Source organism: Mus caroli, unplaced genomic scaffold, assembly GCF_978045245.1.
Source record: "Mus caroli unplaced genomic scaffold, Mus_caroli_1 scaffold_4, whole genome shotgun sequence".
NCBI classification, from domain to species: Eukaryota; Metazoa; Chordata; class Mammalia; order Rodentia; family Muridae; genus Mus; species Mus caroli.
Genome location: NW_028227259.1, coordinates 122,745,362 through 122,762,227, shown reverse-complemented (window position 1 = coordinate 122,762,227; position 16,866 = coordinate 122,745,362). Strand labels below are relative to the sequence as shown.

General features: G+C 46.7%; 1 protein-coding gene across 4 annotated transcripts in view; it reads right to left on the bottom strand.

The window, feature by feature from the left end:
* Med13l (mediator complex subunit 13L) overlaps nucleotides 1-16,345 on the bottom strand; it is a 208,673-nt gene extending 192,328 nt beyond the window's left edge. For all 4 annotated transcript variants that reach the window (XM_021162041.3, XM_021162043.2, XM_021162042.3 and 1 more), the window contains exon 1: nucleotides 16,153-16,345. In XM_021162041.3, the coding sequence (XP_021017700.1) occupies nucleotides 16,153-16,224 (72 nt within the window). In that variant the 5' untranslated portion in view covers nucleotides 16,225-16,345. The remainder of the gene's footprint in view (nucleotides 1-16,152) is intronic.
* Nucleotides 16,346-16,866: the final 521 nt, after the last annotated feature.

Sequence of the window (16,866 nt, the reverse complement as noted above, 5' to 3'; positions counted from 1 at the left end):
TTAATCTCTGATGAAACTTTAAAAAACCGTAAACTGTATTATCACTCCATTAATCTCAAGCAAATCTGCATGCCCCACTGATTCTTACTTTCATGCATGCACTGAATTATGTGGTCTACAGGGTTCATTTTTAAGGGCTCAGAAAAGAAAGCACTCAGTAAAGACTAGGCTAGCTAGGAGGCTCACCCCAGAAGTCCTGGCAGGACTGGATCTTCAAGGGACAGGAGGAACTCAGACCTGCCTCAAAGCCTCCGACACTTGAGGTTCTTGCCCAGGTTTTCTCCTCTAAGAAAGCAATGGGTGAGCAGACTGTATGCTCTGAAGCAGCTGTCACAGCTGCCATAGCAACTCCTGTTCAGAAGATCTCAGGCTGGGGAGAAGCCGCAGCATGGGACAGTTGGCCTGGGAATACAGTCCTACCTAATGCAGGCCAGAAACAAGGGGAAAGGGCCTTTGTAGAGATTTAACATTTTAAAAGAAAACTCAAAAAATCTATATACCTGCATAATATTTACAAGAGCTTCAAAATCTCACTGGAAGTCAAAAATTCAAAACGTAAGCTATTGAGATGCATCTGCTCAAAGAAGCAAAACATAAATCGAGCAATTTCCAGGATAGGTAAGAAAAGAAAAATGGAAAATATGCATTGTCTGTAGAAATGGAAACTGACATATGTTCTTAGTGGGCTCATGGTTGTATCTATCAAAATGTAGTGTTTAACTATTATTGCTGAAAAAAATTGAAACTGCCTTAATGTTTCTCATAATTGGTGGTTAAACAAACAAAAGTACATTATCTTAGGAGAAAGGATGCTACTGTTAACAAAAAGAAAAGGTCTGTCTAAATTCTCTGTCTGTCTGTCTGTCTCTGTCTCTCTCTCTCTCTCTCACACACACACACACACAGAGAGAGCAGAAAGTCACATTACAGGGAAAGGTGAGAATCACTGTGTCCTTGGCTGGTGAGCAAGCAAGCAAGCGTGTGGAGACCAGCATGCGGCATGGACTGAGGCACAGCTGCATCCCCGTGCGGCAGCTATGAAGCTGGGTAGGCAGACTGTCAGAGAACACGGTGAGGCTCTACCTACAGACACATGGACCAAGCCACAGTGGGTCCATATGGTGACAACCAAGGGCTCAGGGTCAGAGCTCCTCTGAGGGTAGTAAGAGAGGGCAGGGTGGGGCTGGGCGCTCATGCTGAAAATGAACTGCTCACTGCACACTCTAGCTCGTGCATAACTTATGCGTGTGATTTTAGAGATCTAGTAAGACAATCTGACTGTGTGCGCAGACACACGGAGGTGTGTTTAAGAACTAGCGGGAAAGCTGGACTAATACAAATTAAAATCCTGGTTGGTATCTTCCTCAGGGAGAGGAGGACCTTTATGGTTTATGTTAGACACTTCCATATTGCTTGAATCTGAGAGTAATTAAGTGGTATTTTATTTAATTTATAAAAGAAATTACTTTCCATTGAAATCATAATTATGGAAACTGTAAGCACATGGACAGCGTTGGTGATCACAGCTCAATAAAGCCTGTGTGGGTCTGTGCACCGTGGCTCCACGCAGCACAAGTGCACACTTGGCGAGGACACATCGCTGGGGGAGCCTCAGCTACGCATTTTCAGTTTCCTGGAAGTTTTATTTCATGAAAATATTTTGTATTTCATTAGTACTACCACCTCACTTGGAGAGAAATTAAAGAACCATGAAAACTGCAAGAGAGCCAGCTCTGGCTTCAGGGTAGCCAAGGCAAGTATCTGCCCACCTGCGAAGGCTGAAGGAATTCGCAGCCAATTGACAGCAGCTGGCACACGCTGTGCCAATAAGTGTCCTCCAAACTACTGGAGAGGCCACGCCACCCCGAGAGATCCATCAAAAGCTTCTGAAGTGCAGATGTACATTGTAGTGCCTAACTGAGACCCAAGGCTGCTGAGCCACTGCACAGTGGGAGCACAGAGGGCTCCAGAGCACAAGGAGGCAGGAGTGTGCAGAGAAAGGAAGAAGAAGGTAGCGGCTGGAGGGCAAAGGAGGAGAGGAGGGAGCAGAGAAATAGGAAGTGAACTTCCCAAACATGAGGCAAAACTGACACATAACAGGACTCTCCAAATAACTACACAAACTTGTCCAATCAAGCAGCCAAGGGCTAAGCTGAGGGAACAAAAATGCAGGAGTGAATATGCAAAGGAATCAGAGCTAGGAACAGGTGAGCGTACGTACACACACACACACACACACACACTGCTTGTAGGCTACCAACATGCCCTCTCCTCCACCTACTGAGCAGGGTGAGGGTGACACAGACCTTTAATCCCAGCACTCAAGACGCAGAAGACAAGACTCTCTGAGTTCTAGGTTAGTCTGTCTTCAGAGTGGGTTCCGGGACAGGCAGGGCTACACAGTGAAAAAAATGCTACCTGAGAAAATGAGGGGGAAAAGAAAAGGAAACCTCCCCACAGCAGCTCCAAGGTGGGAAGATGGCCTGCTTTCCCCAGCCTTAGCCCTGCTCCCAGCAGAGGAGGATACCCTGCTGAGAAAGGACCAGGTGGTGAGCTTGCCTACCCCCTATTTCCTTTCTTCCTGTCAGGGCTACTCTGTGCCCATTTCTGATAACTGAATTTCCTGAATTCTTCCTCTGCCAAAACAGTCTGACTCACACCTCCACACTGCACCACCGCCACCCTCCCTGCCCAAGGCCCCATTCACCCACTCCACACATCCAGCAATGTCCTTCTCTCCTACCTTCCCTCCCCTTTCTCCCCTCACCTCATAAATCTTATTAGTTCTGAGAATAGGCAGCTCATAAACCCTGATGTTGCACACACCCGCTATCCCTCTGTCAAGGGCTGTTTCAGTTCTGTAAGGCTTGGGAACACAGGGTCAGGAGATGCTCACTTTGCCTGGGCTCAGAGCATCAGACTCCAGCTGCTCTGGATGCTGTCAACCCCCCTGTCCCCACCCCCACCCCACCCCCCCCACCCCCGCACACACTTTGAATACACAGGAATGCACATGGCATCCCCAGGTCTGTTCAGCTTGTCCTGTCCCTCTACCTCCAGAAGTATTACTTAATCCATTCCCTTTCTTCATTCCCGCTGGCCCTGCAGTTTTCTCACCCTAGAATCCTCTTAAGAGCTGGGGACAGAGCTCTGTAAGAGTGCTTATGTAGCATAAGTGAGGTCCTAGGTTTAATGCCACCCACCGAAGCCACCACCACAATTTTTTTTTTTAAAATGTATGAAATGGAAAAAGATAAATGAACCCTTGTGATGATTTAAATACACTCGGCCCAGGGAGTGGCCTTGGTGGCAGAAGTTTGGGTGTGAGCTATAAGACCCTCATCCTAGCTGCCTGGAAGCCAGTCTTCTCGTAGCGGCCTTTAGAACAAGATGCAGAACTCTCTGCACCTTCAGCTCCACCCCTGCCTGGATGCTGCCAGGCTCCTCCCTTGATGATAATGGACCGAACCTCTGAACCTGTAAGCCAGCCCCAATTCCATGTTGTCCTTAGAAGACTTCCATGGTCATGGTGCCTGCTCACAGCAGTGACCCCTAAAACAGCCCTTTCCCTCACCTTTTGAGTCTCCTTTATTATACCCTCCATGAATATCTCTTTAAAACCTAAGTTTGACCATGTAGCTATATCTCTAAAACACTTCAGACTTCCTCCTAAAACATAGAATGTAGACTCCAAGCTCCGCCTGTGAGCCAACTCTCAACTGCCAGTCCTGTCTGCCATCAAATCAGAAGCAGGTATTAAATAAGGGGAAGTAGGTAAGTTCTTTCTGGCGAGGGCTAGAAATGCTGTGTTATAGGAACACTATTTACACATGTGCAGCGGACAAATCACTCAGCAACACCACACAGTATTACCACCGCGCTCACACTGTTTTACACACAGCTCAATAAAGCTGCATCTCACAACAGTGACCCTCAACTGGGCTTCAAACACTCTATGCTCAGTGCCAACACTAAAGTCTAAGGCATTTTTTAAATAAGCGTTAGCATTTATCATTCAGAGCTCACAACTTTCTGGAAATTTTCAAGTCAGCTCTTTTGGATCTTACCAGTGCAGCACACTTACCTTGTGAGAAAATTTGACTGCACAACTCAGTTACTTTAGAATACAAATGCCCATCATAGTGACTCTGTAACTGTGACTGAAGCTTATCACATAAACACCAACACAAGCCATTTATCTTAATAATGTCATTAGAAAAGCCTCCAAATATAAGGAAACACGTCCACTTCAAATCAAATTTATAAAATAAAACAGTCAGTTTATTAGCTTTCACAGTCCAAAGCATGGGTGCTCCTGACAACTATCTACAATGTAGCCAAATGCTAAAGGATTCTACAGTCATATTCAAAAAAGTTCCATCTGTCAGGGTGGCAAAGCCCAGTTCCGCCATCAGAGCGCCAAAACTAACAAAATATGTTTTAAATATCTCTCTCTCAAGCACTTCATACCCAACTAATGAACTGAGTTTCTCTCTCGTTCTGTCTCTGTATCTCTGTCTCCTCATCCCCCCACTCTGGGCATGAGCCTGTAAGCATATACACATAGGTCAGAGGCTAAGCTTTGGGTCCAGAATCTGGAACTTAAGTCATCGGGTATGTGTGGCAAGTGACCTGAGCACCTGGGTCACCCCACAAGCATGAACTGATCCCTGGCAACCTGAAACTACTAAATCTGTGTAGGCAGCACTACCTTGTCTGTGTTGAATGCCTTAAACATTAAGAACCTGCAGTTTGGGGCAGAAGGATAAATATGTTGTTTAGCTATGTGCCCTGGGATAAATTCTAAATGATGAACTGCTCAGGTGTTATGTGAACTTCATTTTTTTAGGTACTGCCATAGGTCAGCAAGACAGCTCTGTGGGTAAAGGCACTTGCTGGCGAGTCTGAGGACCTGAGTTCAATCTCCAGATCCATGGTGAAAGGAGAAACCTGACTCCCAGTTCCTCACAGTCCCACGCACATATGCAGGCACACACACAAAATGGAAAAAATGTGGTTTTTCAAAGTACCCACAATCTTGTTTAGAGTAATTATTATATAACTAAGTTTCCTTAAAATATCTATTATTCTAGGATTAAATCCCATCTTTATAGGACTTCAATTCCATGTTTTGAAAGGAAAGGTACTTTCAGAGAGACCTACGCATATGCCCACACAACATAAAGCTGGGACAATGTTCAATTTGGGGGTTGGGGTTGTTTTGTTTTTGTTTTGTTTTTAACAGGGTCTAGCATGCCAGGCTGGCTGACCTGGAACTCACAGAAGCCCGCTGTGCCTCTGCCTCCCAGTGGGAAGGCTGAAGCCATGCACCGCCATGTGCAGCACACCCTTTATTTCTGAGAAGTGTATGATCCCTGTCTGCCCTCTGTTTTCACTCAGTATAGAGGCCAAGTACAGTCCACCTCCACTGAAAACAAAGGTCACTGCACCACTTCCTCAGGGCTTGAGACAGCAAACAGTCCAGCAGGCCTAGATTTCATTATGTGCAGACAGACAGACAGACACACACACACACACACACACTTTCACACATACAGAGACATAAGGACAACACGTAGGAGCCCATCTTCTCGTTCCAATTCAGTCCATGGCAGGAATCCCTCACTACTAACGCCCACAGCTGCATGCCAATGCCAAAGTCAAGTTCCCCTGGGTGTTGTGCTCAAGGCCAAGACACTCATTAAAGAAAACTCTTGTTAAACTGAGTGTAGTGGTACACAACTTTAATTCTAGCACTTGGAAGGCAGAGGCAGGCATATCTTGGTGAGTTTGAAGCCAGCCTGATCTACTTAATGAGTTCCAGGACAGTCACAACCATACAGTAAAACCCTGTCTCAGAAAGAAAAGAAAGAAAAGAAAAGAAAAGAAAAGAAAAGAAAAGAAAAGAAAAGAAAAGAAAAGGAAGAGATGGTTACAATAAGCCACACTATAACATGAAGTGCAAAAGTTTTAGTGAAAACTTAATAAATCGTGACAGTTGTCCCTGTGTCCTCCACATACCTATGGCAGCCCTCCTCTTCCCCCCACTCAGACAAATAAATGAAAATTTAAAAGACAGAGTGTTTTTTTTTTAAGATTTTGTTTGCTCAAAATAAAATCCTTAGAGCCTTCCCGCCCTGCCCCACCTCCACACTAGGGCCCTCTCACACTCTCCCATCCTTAATCTCTAAGAGGCCCCTTGGCAGCCAGGCCAGTGGGGATTTTGCTAAACTACCAGATTATGTCTCTGCCTTTCCAGACTCTCTGTTGCTCCATGGAAGCTGCTCTTCCCACTCCCTCAGGAGCCCCAGGCTGGGTTATCCATCCATCCAAGTGCTCTCCAGGACACAGCCTCCGACGAACAGTCACTGACCACTGAGTAGACTGACAGCAAGCCTCCCCTGCGGCTCAAGGCCCACGCATGCCTTAAAAACTGTCATTACCACATTGTTTACTTCCATGTCAGAGGAAACAAATCTCGCTGTGTGTTCACCTAAAGCACACACTCGCACACACGAGCTTAAATGCACCCACAGCAGCAGGGTGCCGTCCTTAGAAGTGAGTGTCATCCAGTAACTACCATGTAAAATGTGCAGAATCTGAAGAACAGTGGCCCACCCGGCTCAAGAAGTCTGTTCTGCCTGTGAAAGAGAGCAGTCCTAGAAAGGCTCTTAAACACATATTCAACCCAATACCATTTAACACATCGCTGTTCCTCAATCCATTCTCTTAATAGTTTCTATATCGTTTTGGATTAACTCCCGTTCTCATTTCGTGTGCCATCTGCTCATTTAAGACTTCACGTCTGTCCAGTCTCTGAAATATTTGTCACTGTAGTCATTAGTGCTTTGCACAATGCAGCGCTGTCTCCTTAAAGTTCACAGCGGGATTATTTTAGAAAGCTCAAGATTATTTTAACATCACCATTTCTTAATCTAAACTGGCCTGCCTACACTTCACATTTTCCACCTAATGAAAATTCCACCTCACTAAGTTTCTGTGCTGTGTGCAGGGCCATAAACTAGAGGGTTTGACGGGCCACCTCAGCAAAGTCTCCCAAGCAAGCTCAAAAGCTGTGGCTGAGCCCCCACAGAACTCCCTTCTCACTCCCCAGCAGACCCCACTTACCCTCCGCCCCTCCCAGGGCCAGCACAAAGTTCCCCTCTGGTCTTTCCAGTTGCAAGGCTTCATGCAGCCCATGTAGCTCCCTCTGGGCCTGACATACAGCATCTCAGAAATTAAATCGTACATGCAGGTCTTTTCCCCGAGCATCAGACCCTTAGCTCTTTGGTAAGTGCAAGCTAGATTTTAATCATTTCTGATGTACATGATTCCTAAATGAATTATACATGTTCTAAATTTCTCAAACACAGCATACAAAAAATTAACATTTCTAAATATTAGTTTATTGGCTATTTCATCCAATCTCACCCCCAAATCCTTTTCATCTCCTTAGGTCTCAGAAGTCCTCGTTTACCACATAAAACAGCAAACAAAAAGCCTGTCTCTCAGATGGTCTAAGGACAGAAGAGCTAGAAGGTAAAGAAACCAAATCTTCTCTCCTGATAACATCACAGAACCTGCCAATGTTCTCAACATGTTAATGAAAGGTGCGGTGCCACACCCTCCCTGCAGAACAGCTGCTTAAGTGAATGCAGCGGGAAGTCCTCCCCACACCTTTCAAGCATCCTCCAGCCAACAATCCTTTCCTAGGCCTGGAGGACAGGCCCCCTTCTGCAGACACACACTCCCACTGCCTGAGGCACAGGAGGTCAAGACTGCCTCTCAGCCGGCCCAGACAACAGGCTTGGAGAAAGTGCTGTTGGATGTCACTGTGGAATAGTCCCCAGGGAATATCAGGAAAGCCAGTGTTCCCTAACAAAGTCATTAAGTGCAGCACAAGGCAGTGGGCAGCCCACACCACCACTGAAGCAATCCCAGGCAGGGAGGCCTTTTTACCTAAGACAAATGTACAAATGAACCTTTTCTAATATTTTAGACTATAGAGCACACCTGCATGGTAATTTCTAGTTCTGATGGTAAAGTTATGGCCCTATCCACAGTCAGCATGCCTAACAGAAAGATTATAGATCTATGGGGTCCTTCCTTTGTTAATTGAAACTCAGAAAGTAGGCAGAGCTTAGCTCCTCTCTTTTCAAAACAGAATCAGCACAGCAGAGTAGACGTGACTGGGTGTTAAGAACAATAGTTTTTATCAGGTACTATTTTTGACATTCCCTAAGAACAATCTCAAAATGTTGCTATTATTAAAGGTCAAAGGGCACCCTAGAGCTTCCAAGGAAGTAATCCATCAACTATCAAGTAAGAGCCAGGGTTCGATTCCTACTCTCACCAGTTACAGCTCAGAGCAGATACAAATCCTCCAGCACTTAAAACACACACAAGGAAATCCCAAGTGAGAAGAAAAGCCACATGCAAACTCGGATCCCAAGTCTCTCCTCCCAGCTCACTTGTGAGCAAAGACCCAAAAACAGCGTGGGCGGGAGGAACTCCAGCTCCTTCTCCCTCAAACCTGTGAAAACTGAGGCTTGCCCAGCCTCCCAGGCACCTGCTGCCTGCCTCATGCCATCCATTCTAGAGTTCCCACAGGTACATGCTTGAGGCACTGGGTGCTCCCCTGAAATCCCAACACTCATGCAGAAGCCGGAGAAGCTCTGAGTTACATAGTGAGTTCTAGACCAGCCAGAATTACCCTGTCTAAAACAAAATGCACTCAGAATGATTTTTTTCACACCCCCCAACCTCTATATTTCCACTTAAGTGCACAGGTTTGTGTCCACCCTGATCTGCCTACTTACCAGAAAAAATTAAATTCAGCTCAAGCTTCTCCATTCCAGTTCGCTGCCTATTGTACTGGGCTCTTTACTAGACTCATAAAAAGTGACCTTGTGACTAAAGGCTGAGCAAAAGCCCCCTGCACCGCCTGTAGAACAAAAGCAAAGGACTCTGGGTCAAGGCCCAGACTTAATTCCCAAAGGGTTACAAAACAACAGTTCAGCAAGTGTAGACAATCCAGGACATTGACAAACCACGGGGCATTCAGCCTCGCTAACAAAATTCAGACAACAGAACTAAACACCTAAGTTATATTACAGCGTTCTCTCTCTCTCTCTCTCTCTCTCTCTCTCTCTGTGTGTGTGTGTGTGTGTGTGTGTGTGTGTGTGTGTGTGTGTGTGTGTGTGTGTGTGTTTGAGACAGGGTATCTCTTCTTAGCCTTGGCCAGCCATCCTGGAACTCTATGTAGACCAGGCTGGCCTCAAGCTCACAGAGATCCGCCCCCCTCTCCCTCCTGAGGGGTAGAATTAAAGAAAGGCATGAGCCGGTGGCCAGCTCAAAGCTTTATAATAGCATTTTTCCAATCAGAACCCAAACCCGGGAGTGCTGAGGCAGCCTCCCGGATGAAGGACTGGCTTAACAGCAGGGAATGAATGCCTAAGTGCAGAAAGAACCAAGATCACTGTGACAGGGTCACTGCCCTAAGCAACCTCTGCAACTCCTCAGAGCTATAGCAAGACTATGATCTGACTAGTTCTACCTGTGGTGGCAATCACGGAATGCCTCAGAGAGGAGGTGACCCTGGAACAGAGTTTAAAAATGAGTAAGCCTGGCTTGAGGGTTGGGGGGACAACTGTCTCCCTAGCACTCTTGGGCAGAGGCAGAGGCAGAGGCAGACAGCCTATCAGAGACCCCATGCAAGCTCCAGCTACACAGGGTATCCCTGTCTTAAATAATTATCTTCCTAAAGTCTAATAGGCTGTTAGAGTGTCGTTTTAAAACATTTCCACCAGTATTACAAAAATCTTGTTCACAATTATCTATTTTAATTGAAACAATTTTTTTTTTAATTTTAAGACCAAATGTCTAATGGCCAATTAGTGCTGTGACTTGATACAAATTAAGAATAAATTATAGCCAAAAGAATATAGAAACAATTACACTTTATTCAGTTGTGTGTGTCCGAGGACGTGTAGATCACACGTGCGTGCACATATCTCTATGTCAGAGGACAACTTATGGGAGTTAGTTTTCTCCTTCTATTGTATGGGTTCTGGACGTGGAACTTGGATCAAGTACCTTTCCCAAGGCCTCTGATGAAGATTCCCTTATCTCAGCACTCAAGGGGCCCACACAGCTGGATTGCCTTCAGTTTGAGGCCAGCCTAGGAACTCTAGTGAGTTCCTGGCCAGCCTGGGCTACAAAATAAAACCTTGTCTCAAAACTAACAAAAAGAAAAGAAGGGAGGGAGAGAGGAGGGAGGACAAGGAGAGTATGAATGAGAAAAAAAAATCTACAAGTTCCTTATTTACCACGTTAAAGCCACAATATGAAATTGTATGTAATCAACCAGGAAGCTCCTTCAACACCACTGGAATTTCACTACACTGAAAAAGGTACAAAATGCAGAAAGCTGTGTGCTTTCTTGTGAAGTAATGCAAATACAGCTTTAAGACTATCCTGCCACAATTCCCCCAGGACGAGAACATAACATCTAGGAACACACAATAAACTGGAGCAGGAGAGACCCCAGTGAAGGAACATTTGCCTTGAGAAAACTCATTTCTCCCAATTTTCCTCTGGAAAGAAAGCAGTCATCTTACATTTTTTTAGACTAGAATTCAAATAAGCTCTAAACGAGACTGATTGGCTTTAAGGAGACTCGTCCAGCAAACATCACCAACACATGCACACACAGAGAAGCTGGGCTTCCTTCCTAGTGGTGGCCACCCCAGCAGTTGGAAGGGACCCACCGCTGCCTTACTTACAGACGGTACTGCACAAGAGCACAGAGGTCAGTCCCTAAAGCAGCAGCCGTCAGCTTTTTAAGATGATTTCACAACTATCTTTAATCAACTAAAGCAAAGATAGAAAACTATGCTGATGCACATGAGAACCTATAACTAAAACACTGGGCAAGCGTGTGCAGTTCATTCATGCAAATGAGTCTGAATTTACAAGTTCTCATTTATGTTAATATTTACCAAGATTAATGGAATATCACCTCCCCTATGTAATGAAGTCAGTTCTCTCAACAGAACAAAGCTAACACCTTCAAATCTTTCAAATAAACACTGAAAGCATATAGCATAAAAGGGAATTATCTGAACGAGATCAGGAGGATGTGATCCAGCCAGGCACATTGAAAGTCAGGCATTCCAATAACACTTACAATACCGAGTCTCTAATTCTAAAACTCTAAGCGGGTCCTAAGAGGCAAATGCGTGTTGACTTGTTTTACATTTTTTTGTCTTGTTGGAAGGGGAAGCTACCCCCACAGGCTATCTAATTTACGCTATCTGATTAACTCCCCTCGAAATGCATTGAGTGTTATTTCTTTGCAACAACAAAATTATCTCTAAAATGACCAGAGATCCTGATGCAGGCACCATCCACAATCTATATCCAGTACACCCATAGGCACTGGGTGCATCAGAAAGCACGCTGGCAACAGTGCTGGAAAGCCTCTTCTCTGTGCTTCTAAGAAATGGTTATAAAGCACAGGTCACCAGTCACACCTACAGTCCAACCACCTTCTAATTTTCATAAGCTTTATCTAATCTCTCTCACTGGCCAGCTCCTGTGAGGTAAACATGGCATCCTCTTCACAGGACCAGTAGTAGCTTAAATAACAATATTATTATCGTCTCTTGAAAAATAAGTCAAAGGCTTCGAAAATATCTAGTCTATCTCTGAATCAAACTTTGCTAGGCGAATTAAAACCCTATTCAGATCAGCTGCAGCATCCCTGTGCACACTAAGACAGAGTTCCATCTCAATTCTGTCTCTATTCATCTCAGAGTATAGATCCTCAAAGAGTTTGATGAATACAATTAGCCCACGATTAACTAGGCTAAATTAGCTAGTGAACAAAAAAGATCAATTTTCCATACTAATTAGCATAAGCCACAACTATAAGCTAACAGTATTTAAAGAAATACCTTGAGAGACTTTTTTTCAATATAAATCATCTAACGCATCCAAGACCATCCAAAACCAGAGTACCAGAGTACCTGCACACACTCAACAAGCACTTCCTGTCCTGAACACAAAGAGAAAGGAATGGGTCCAGCCTGCTTCCCAATGAGCAGGGCAAAGCCTCTGGCACATATGGATCTCAGGTACACTATTTCTCCTTAAATTATGAACTCATCACATGTACAAATGGCTCTTTAAAACGGTCCAGTAAACTGCTGCACTATGCCTTAAATTGCTGTCTATTATGTACTTAAAAATATTTACTAGCAATTGGAGGTTAATATGGCAACCATTACCGGGTAGCAATTATTGCCATTAAAAAATATAAATACTATAAGGCCATGTGCTACTAACAACAAATGCTAAACAGGAAACACATTGGCATATTATAAATATTTTCATTAAAGAAAATGAACCATCATGAAAAAGACGCTTTAAATGTACACTTCTTTTAAATACTAAAACTGCAAACTGGAAAGAAAAAGACCTTGTGCAGTATTTGGGCACTCTGCAACCTTGGCAAGCCTTCTTCCCGGTTTCCACTCCACACACCTCCCCACCAGCTTCTACTCACAGCAGCTCAAGTTTTCAACAGTTACAACCACCTTCCTTTTGTCCCATAAAACAAAAGGAAATTCTGTCTGCAACAAATTACCCTAAAAGCTTCAGATACAAAATAAATGGTCCTCAATAGGACCGTAAGTACTAATGGGTGTACGTGGGTTTTAACTCAGTGAGGATTTACAGCATTGCTCGGTTACCTACAGTCAGGGAGACTTTAAGCAAACCAGACATGAATGTGGAGCAAACATCTAAAACTTAGAAGTGTCCCCTCCTGTCCCGGGACCCAGCATACTTAAGCATACTAGCCTAAAGGGCACCAAGTCACTTTCTCCACGTTATCTCAGAAGAAACGCAAGGCATCTGGAAACTATGATGTGTCTTCCCTCAAGGGTGAGTTCAGTGCCACAAGGTACACGGTTACATTTTCCAAAAATGAAGATTTAGCACACTTAATTTGATGGACACCATGAGAAAAGTTTTGTGTCACAGAGGCCCAGCCAGGCATGGATTTCCTGCAGTGGCTACAAATCTCACAGGAGGAAGAGAGAGAAACAGCACAAGGGCCCATATCACAGCCATCCAATGGCCTTTCACGGGTTAGGGTGGGGGTGGAGACCGAAAAGAAAGAGTAGGAAACAGGACTCCAGGCAGTATCAGAAAACAAACTCAGTAAAAGCCTAGGAACAAGAATCTTAAGAGGCCTGATTGCTCAGTCAGCCTTCTCTAAACCCTGGCGATGGCCTCAGGATCTCAGGAAGTAGTGGGTCGAGTTCCCTCAGGGCTCGGCTCCAGCTTACACCTCCATCCAGGCTAACACGAGCATGTGGGTGGGTAGTGTTCCAGAAGTAACTATTCTCTGCTCAGAAACAAAACTGTAGGCCAAACTGTTCAAAAATACAAAATGCTACCTAGAGTTCTGACAAAAAAAAAAAAAAAAAAAGATTTTAAAAGGATGCCTCTCCTTTGAAATCAACTATTCTATACAATGTTCTTTAGGCAATGTATTCTCAATAAGTAAGATAAAGTGCTGCTGTGTGTGTATGCTCTTCAGAAAAAAAATTCTCAATTAAGAATCCGAATAAAGGACTGTTGGCAGTTTATTCTTGGTTTTGGTTTTCCATGGGTCTCTTTTCTTTGGCTTGGTTTTCTAAGAAAGATTAGGGCTGGAGAGATGGCTCAGGGGTTAAGAGCACCGACTGCTCCTCCAGAGGTTCTGGGTTCAATGCCCAGCACCTTCGTGGCAGCTCACAATGGTCTCTAATCCCAATCCCAAAGAACCCAGCACCCTCACACAAGCAGGCAAAACAACAACGCATATAAAATAAAGTCCTTAAACAACTAGACCTCCAGGTATCAGGAAATATGTTACATTTTTAAACTAATCTAAGCCATTTCTACATTTCAATGGAGTTACCCAAAAAAGTTAATTGTACTTTATATTCAAGTCAACTTTTTGGTTTAAGCGGAGAAATACCCAGAATGCAGTCAAAATCAAAGTCCAGAAATTAAAGAAAGAATTCGGAATATCTCATCTCTACCCCATGGCTCCCTGAAGCTGAGAAAGTGGAGCTGTGCAGCCTGCACAGCTTGCATATGCCTGCACAACACACTGTGTATAAATTAGCCACATGCACACAGACAGCACTGCTCTCAGCCTGACGCACAGCAATGTGGGAGCTCTCCCCAGCTAACACCGGCTGACTTGGTTATTTTAATTACCTGTAAAAGTGTCATTGCAGTCACCCAGTCACCAAATTGGGGGGGGGGGTTAAATAACGCCTAGTCAATACATTTGCTGATCTATGAAGGTCCCTGAACCTAATACTAAATGACAGACAAGGGAAGGGGGGGTGGTGAAAAAAGAGACAGAAGTAGTTTTATCCTGGCATCAAAAGATCAAGGGTAAATTACCACAGGAGTAAAAGGAAGAACCCCCAACTTCTAACTGAATCTCGAAACTCAGCCTCGGGATAAAATTCGGGGTGATCAGGAATCAGCCTGCTTAAAAGAGTGGGAGCAGGGGGACTGGGTCACTCCTGTGTCTTTGTAGGCCAAAATCATGCTTGATTTCTTCATCAGCATGAAAACAGAATGACACTTCCAAAGTTGGCAACAATTCCTCTTTCTCCACTAGTCTCCAAGGGGAGAAAAAGCATCTATGCCACCCATAATTAAATGTAACTAATTACAATTTGAACACTAAATTATTTATCCAGTGTAAACAAGGACTGAAAGGAAATAAAGCTTCTATCTGCAGCAGGGGTTCCAGAAAATAATTTGCAATAAATGCATGCTCTCCAAAAGTCAGCACCCTCCCCCCAGCACCCTCCCCACCAAAACTGGGCACACAACTAAAATAAGTTGAGTTTTTAAGGCTAAATTAAATAGGCCGTTCAACCAATTTTCCAATTATATTCTACGCTTGAAACATAATTGCCTTACATCTGTTTACAAATCTTTGCTCAATATTTAAACAAATTCGTACTCTCCCGGGCACATAGCTCCACACACACAGTAACTCAGGCACAAAGCGCGTATTTAAAGACCACGCACTCCCATTATCAGCGTAAGCGCCAGGTTTAACAACGCGAATGTTTTCAGAGCTAGGTAATACGACCCAATAAAAAGCAAAGATGGCATTTACCACCAAATGTCACTGCCACCGCCAGGAAAGAGTTGCTGGAGCTCTATACATTTTTAATTTCGACGAATCGAGCCGCCGTCGCCCGGTGCCAGGCTTCCAGAAGAACAATTGACACCCTAAATGGTTCGAGATTAAGGCAGGCGATGCACTTCCAAAGCAAAAGTTGTCAATTATCAGAGGCGAGAGCGGGAGAGAGGAGAGGCGAAAGCAGATAAAAGCGATGTTATCAAACCGCCCAGCTTGTTGCTCGCGCGCGCGCTTGTGTGTGTGTGTGTGTGTGTTCCTAGTTAAAGCAGAGAAAACAGTTTTTAAAGGCAGCGGAGGAGAGCGAGGAGCAGCAGCTTCCTCCACCTTCCGTGGGCTCCGAGCAATGGCTCTCCCGCTCTCCGGCATAGTAAGCCCCGAGAGGCGGGCGGCTGTCCGTGTTTACAACCGCGCGAGCGAGCTCCGGCTGCCAGAGTCCTTTTCCCTGACACCATCGCCTTCCATCAACTGTTTTCGGGTGAAATCGCAGGTGTCATTGTGGAAATATTTAAAAGGGAAAAAAAAAAGGAAAAAAAAAACGGAGAGACAGAGGAAGAGAGAAAGAAAAAATCAGAAGGCAGACGCCGGCGAGTGGGAGAGCAGCCGATCCGATCGGGAGAGAGAGGACGAGCCTGCAGCTCACCCGCGCCGGCGGCTGCACAAGACAGAGAAGCCTTCCACATTTCAGGGAAGGAGGAGAAAAAAAAAAAACGGAAAAAAGAGGGGGAAGGGGAGGGGAGGGGGTGTGATTGCCACGGAGGTGGGCGCTCCGAGCGCGCCCCGGCGTCCGCAGCGCCCCGACTTCCCCACGCACGTCCACGCCGGGCGCCGCGCTCGCCGACGCCGCCAGGGCTCCGGGAGGAGAAAGTTGCGCGGCGGGGAGGTCGCGCCCCCCAACCCGGGCTCCCCCCCGCCCCGCCACTCACCAGCGAGAAGAGGTTGGAGTGACAATCCTCCAGGCTCGCCCCGTTCGCCACCCAGTTCGCCGCGGCGGTCATGGTCCTCCGCGAGCCCGGCCGCCAGAGCGGGGCATGTCGGAGCGGGCCGGGCCGGGCGGCGGCGGCGGCGGCTCGCGGGCACCAGGGGCGCGAGGCCCGCGCGGGAGGCCCGAGGGCGGCGGTGGCGACGACGGCGACGACGGCGGCGGCGGGGGGCGCGGCGCGGCAACGCCGCCCGCCTCTGTCGCGCAGGGCCGCCGCCTCCGCCTCCGCCTCGCCGCCTCGTCGGCCGCCTTGTTTATCTCCAAACCGGCGGGCGACTCGCCCTCGGCCGCGCCGGCGCGGGAGGCACGCGAGCCCCGCAGCCGCCCCGAGCCGCCGCCGCCGCCGCCGCCGCCGCCGCTGCGCGAGCCCGCGAAGGGGGGGGTGCGGACGAAGCCAGCGGGCGACCCCGGCAGCCGAGCGCCGTCCCCTCCTTCCTCTTCCTCCCCACCCCCCCCTCCTCCCCAGTCGGCCGCGCTTCTCCTCCCTCCCCGGGCTCGCTCGCTCTGACAGCAATGGCGGCCGCCGACCGCGGCTCGGCCCGCCATTGGCTGCGGCGCGTCACGTGTCGGGCGCCGGCCGCGCGGGGGGCGGGGGAGGGGCCGCGGCGGCGGCGGCAGCGGCAGCGGTGGTGGCTCGCGGGAGGCGCTGCTGAGCCGA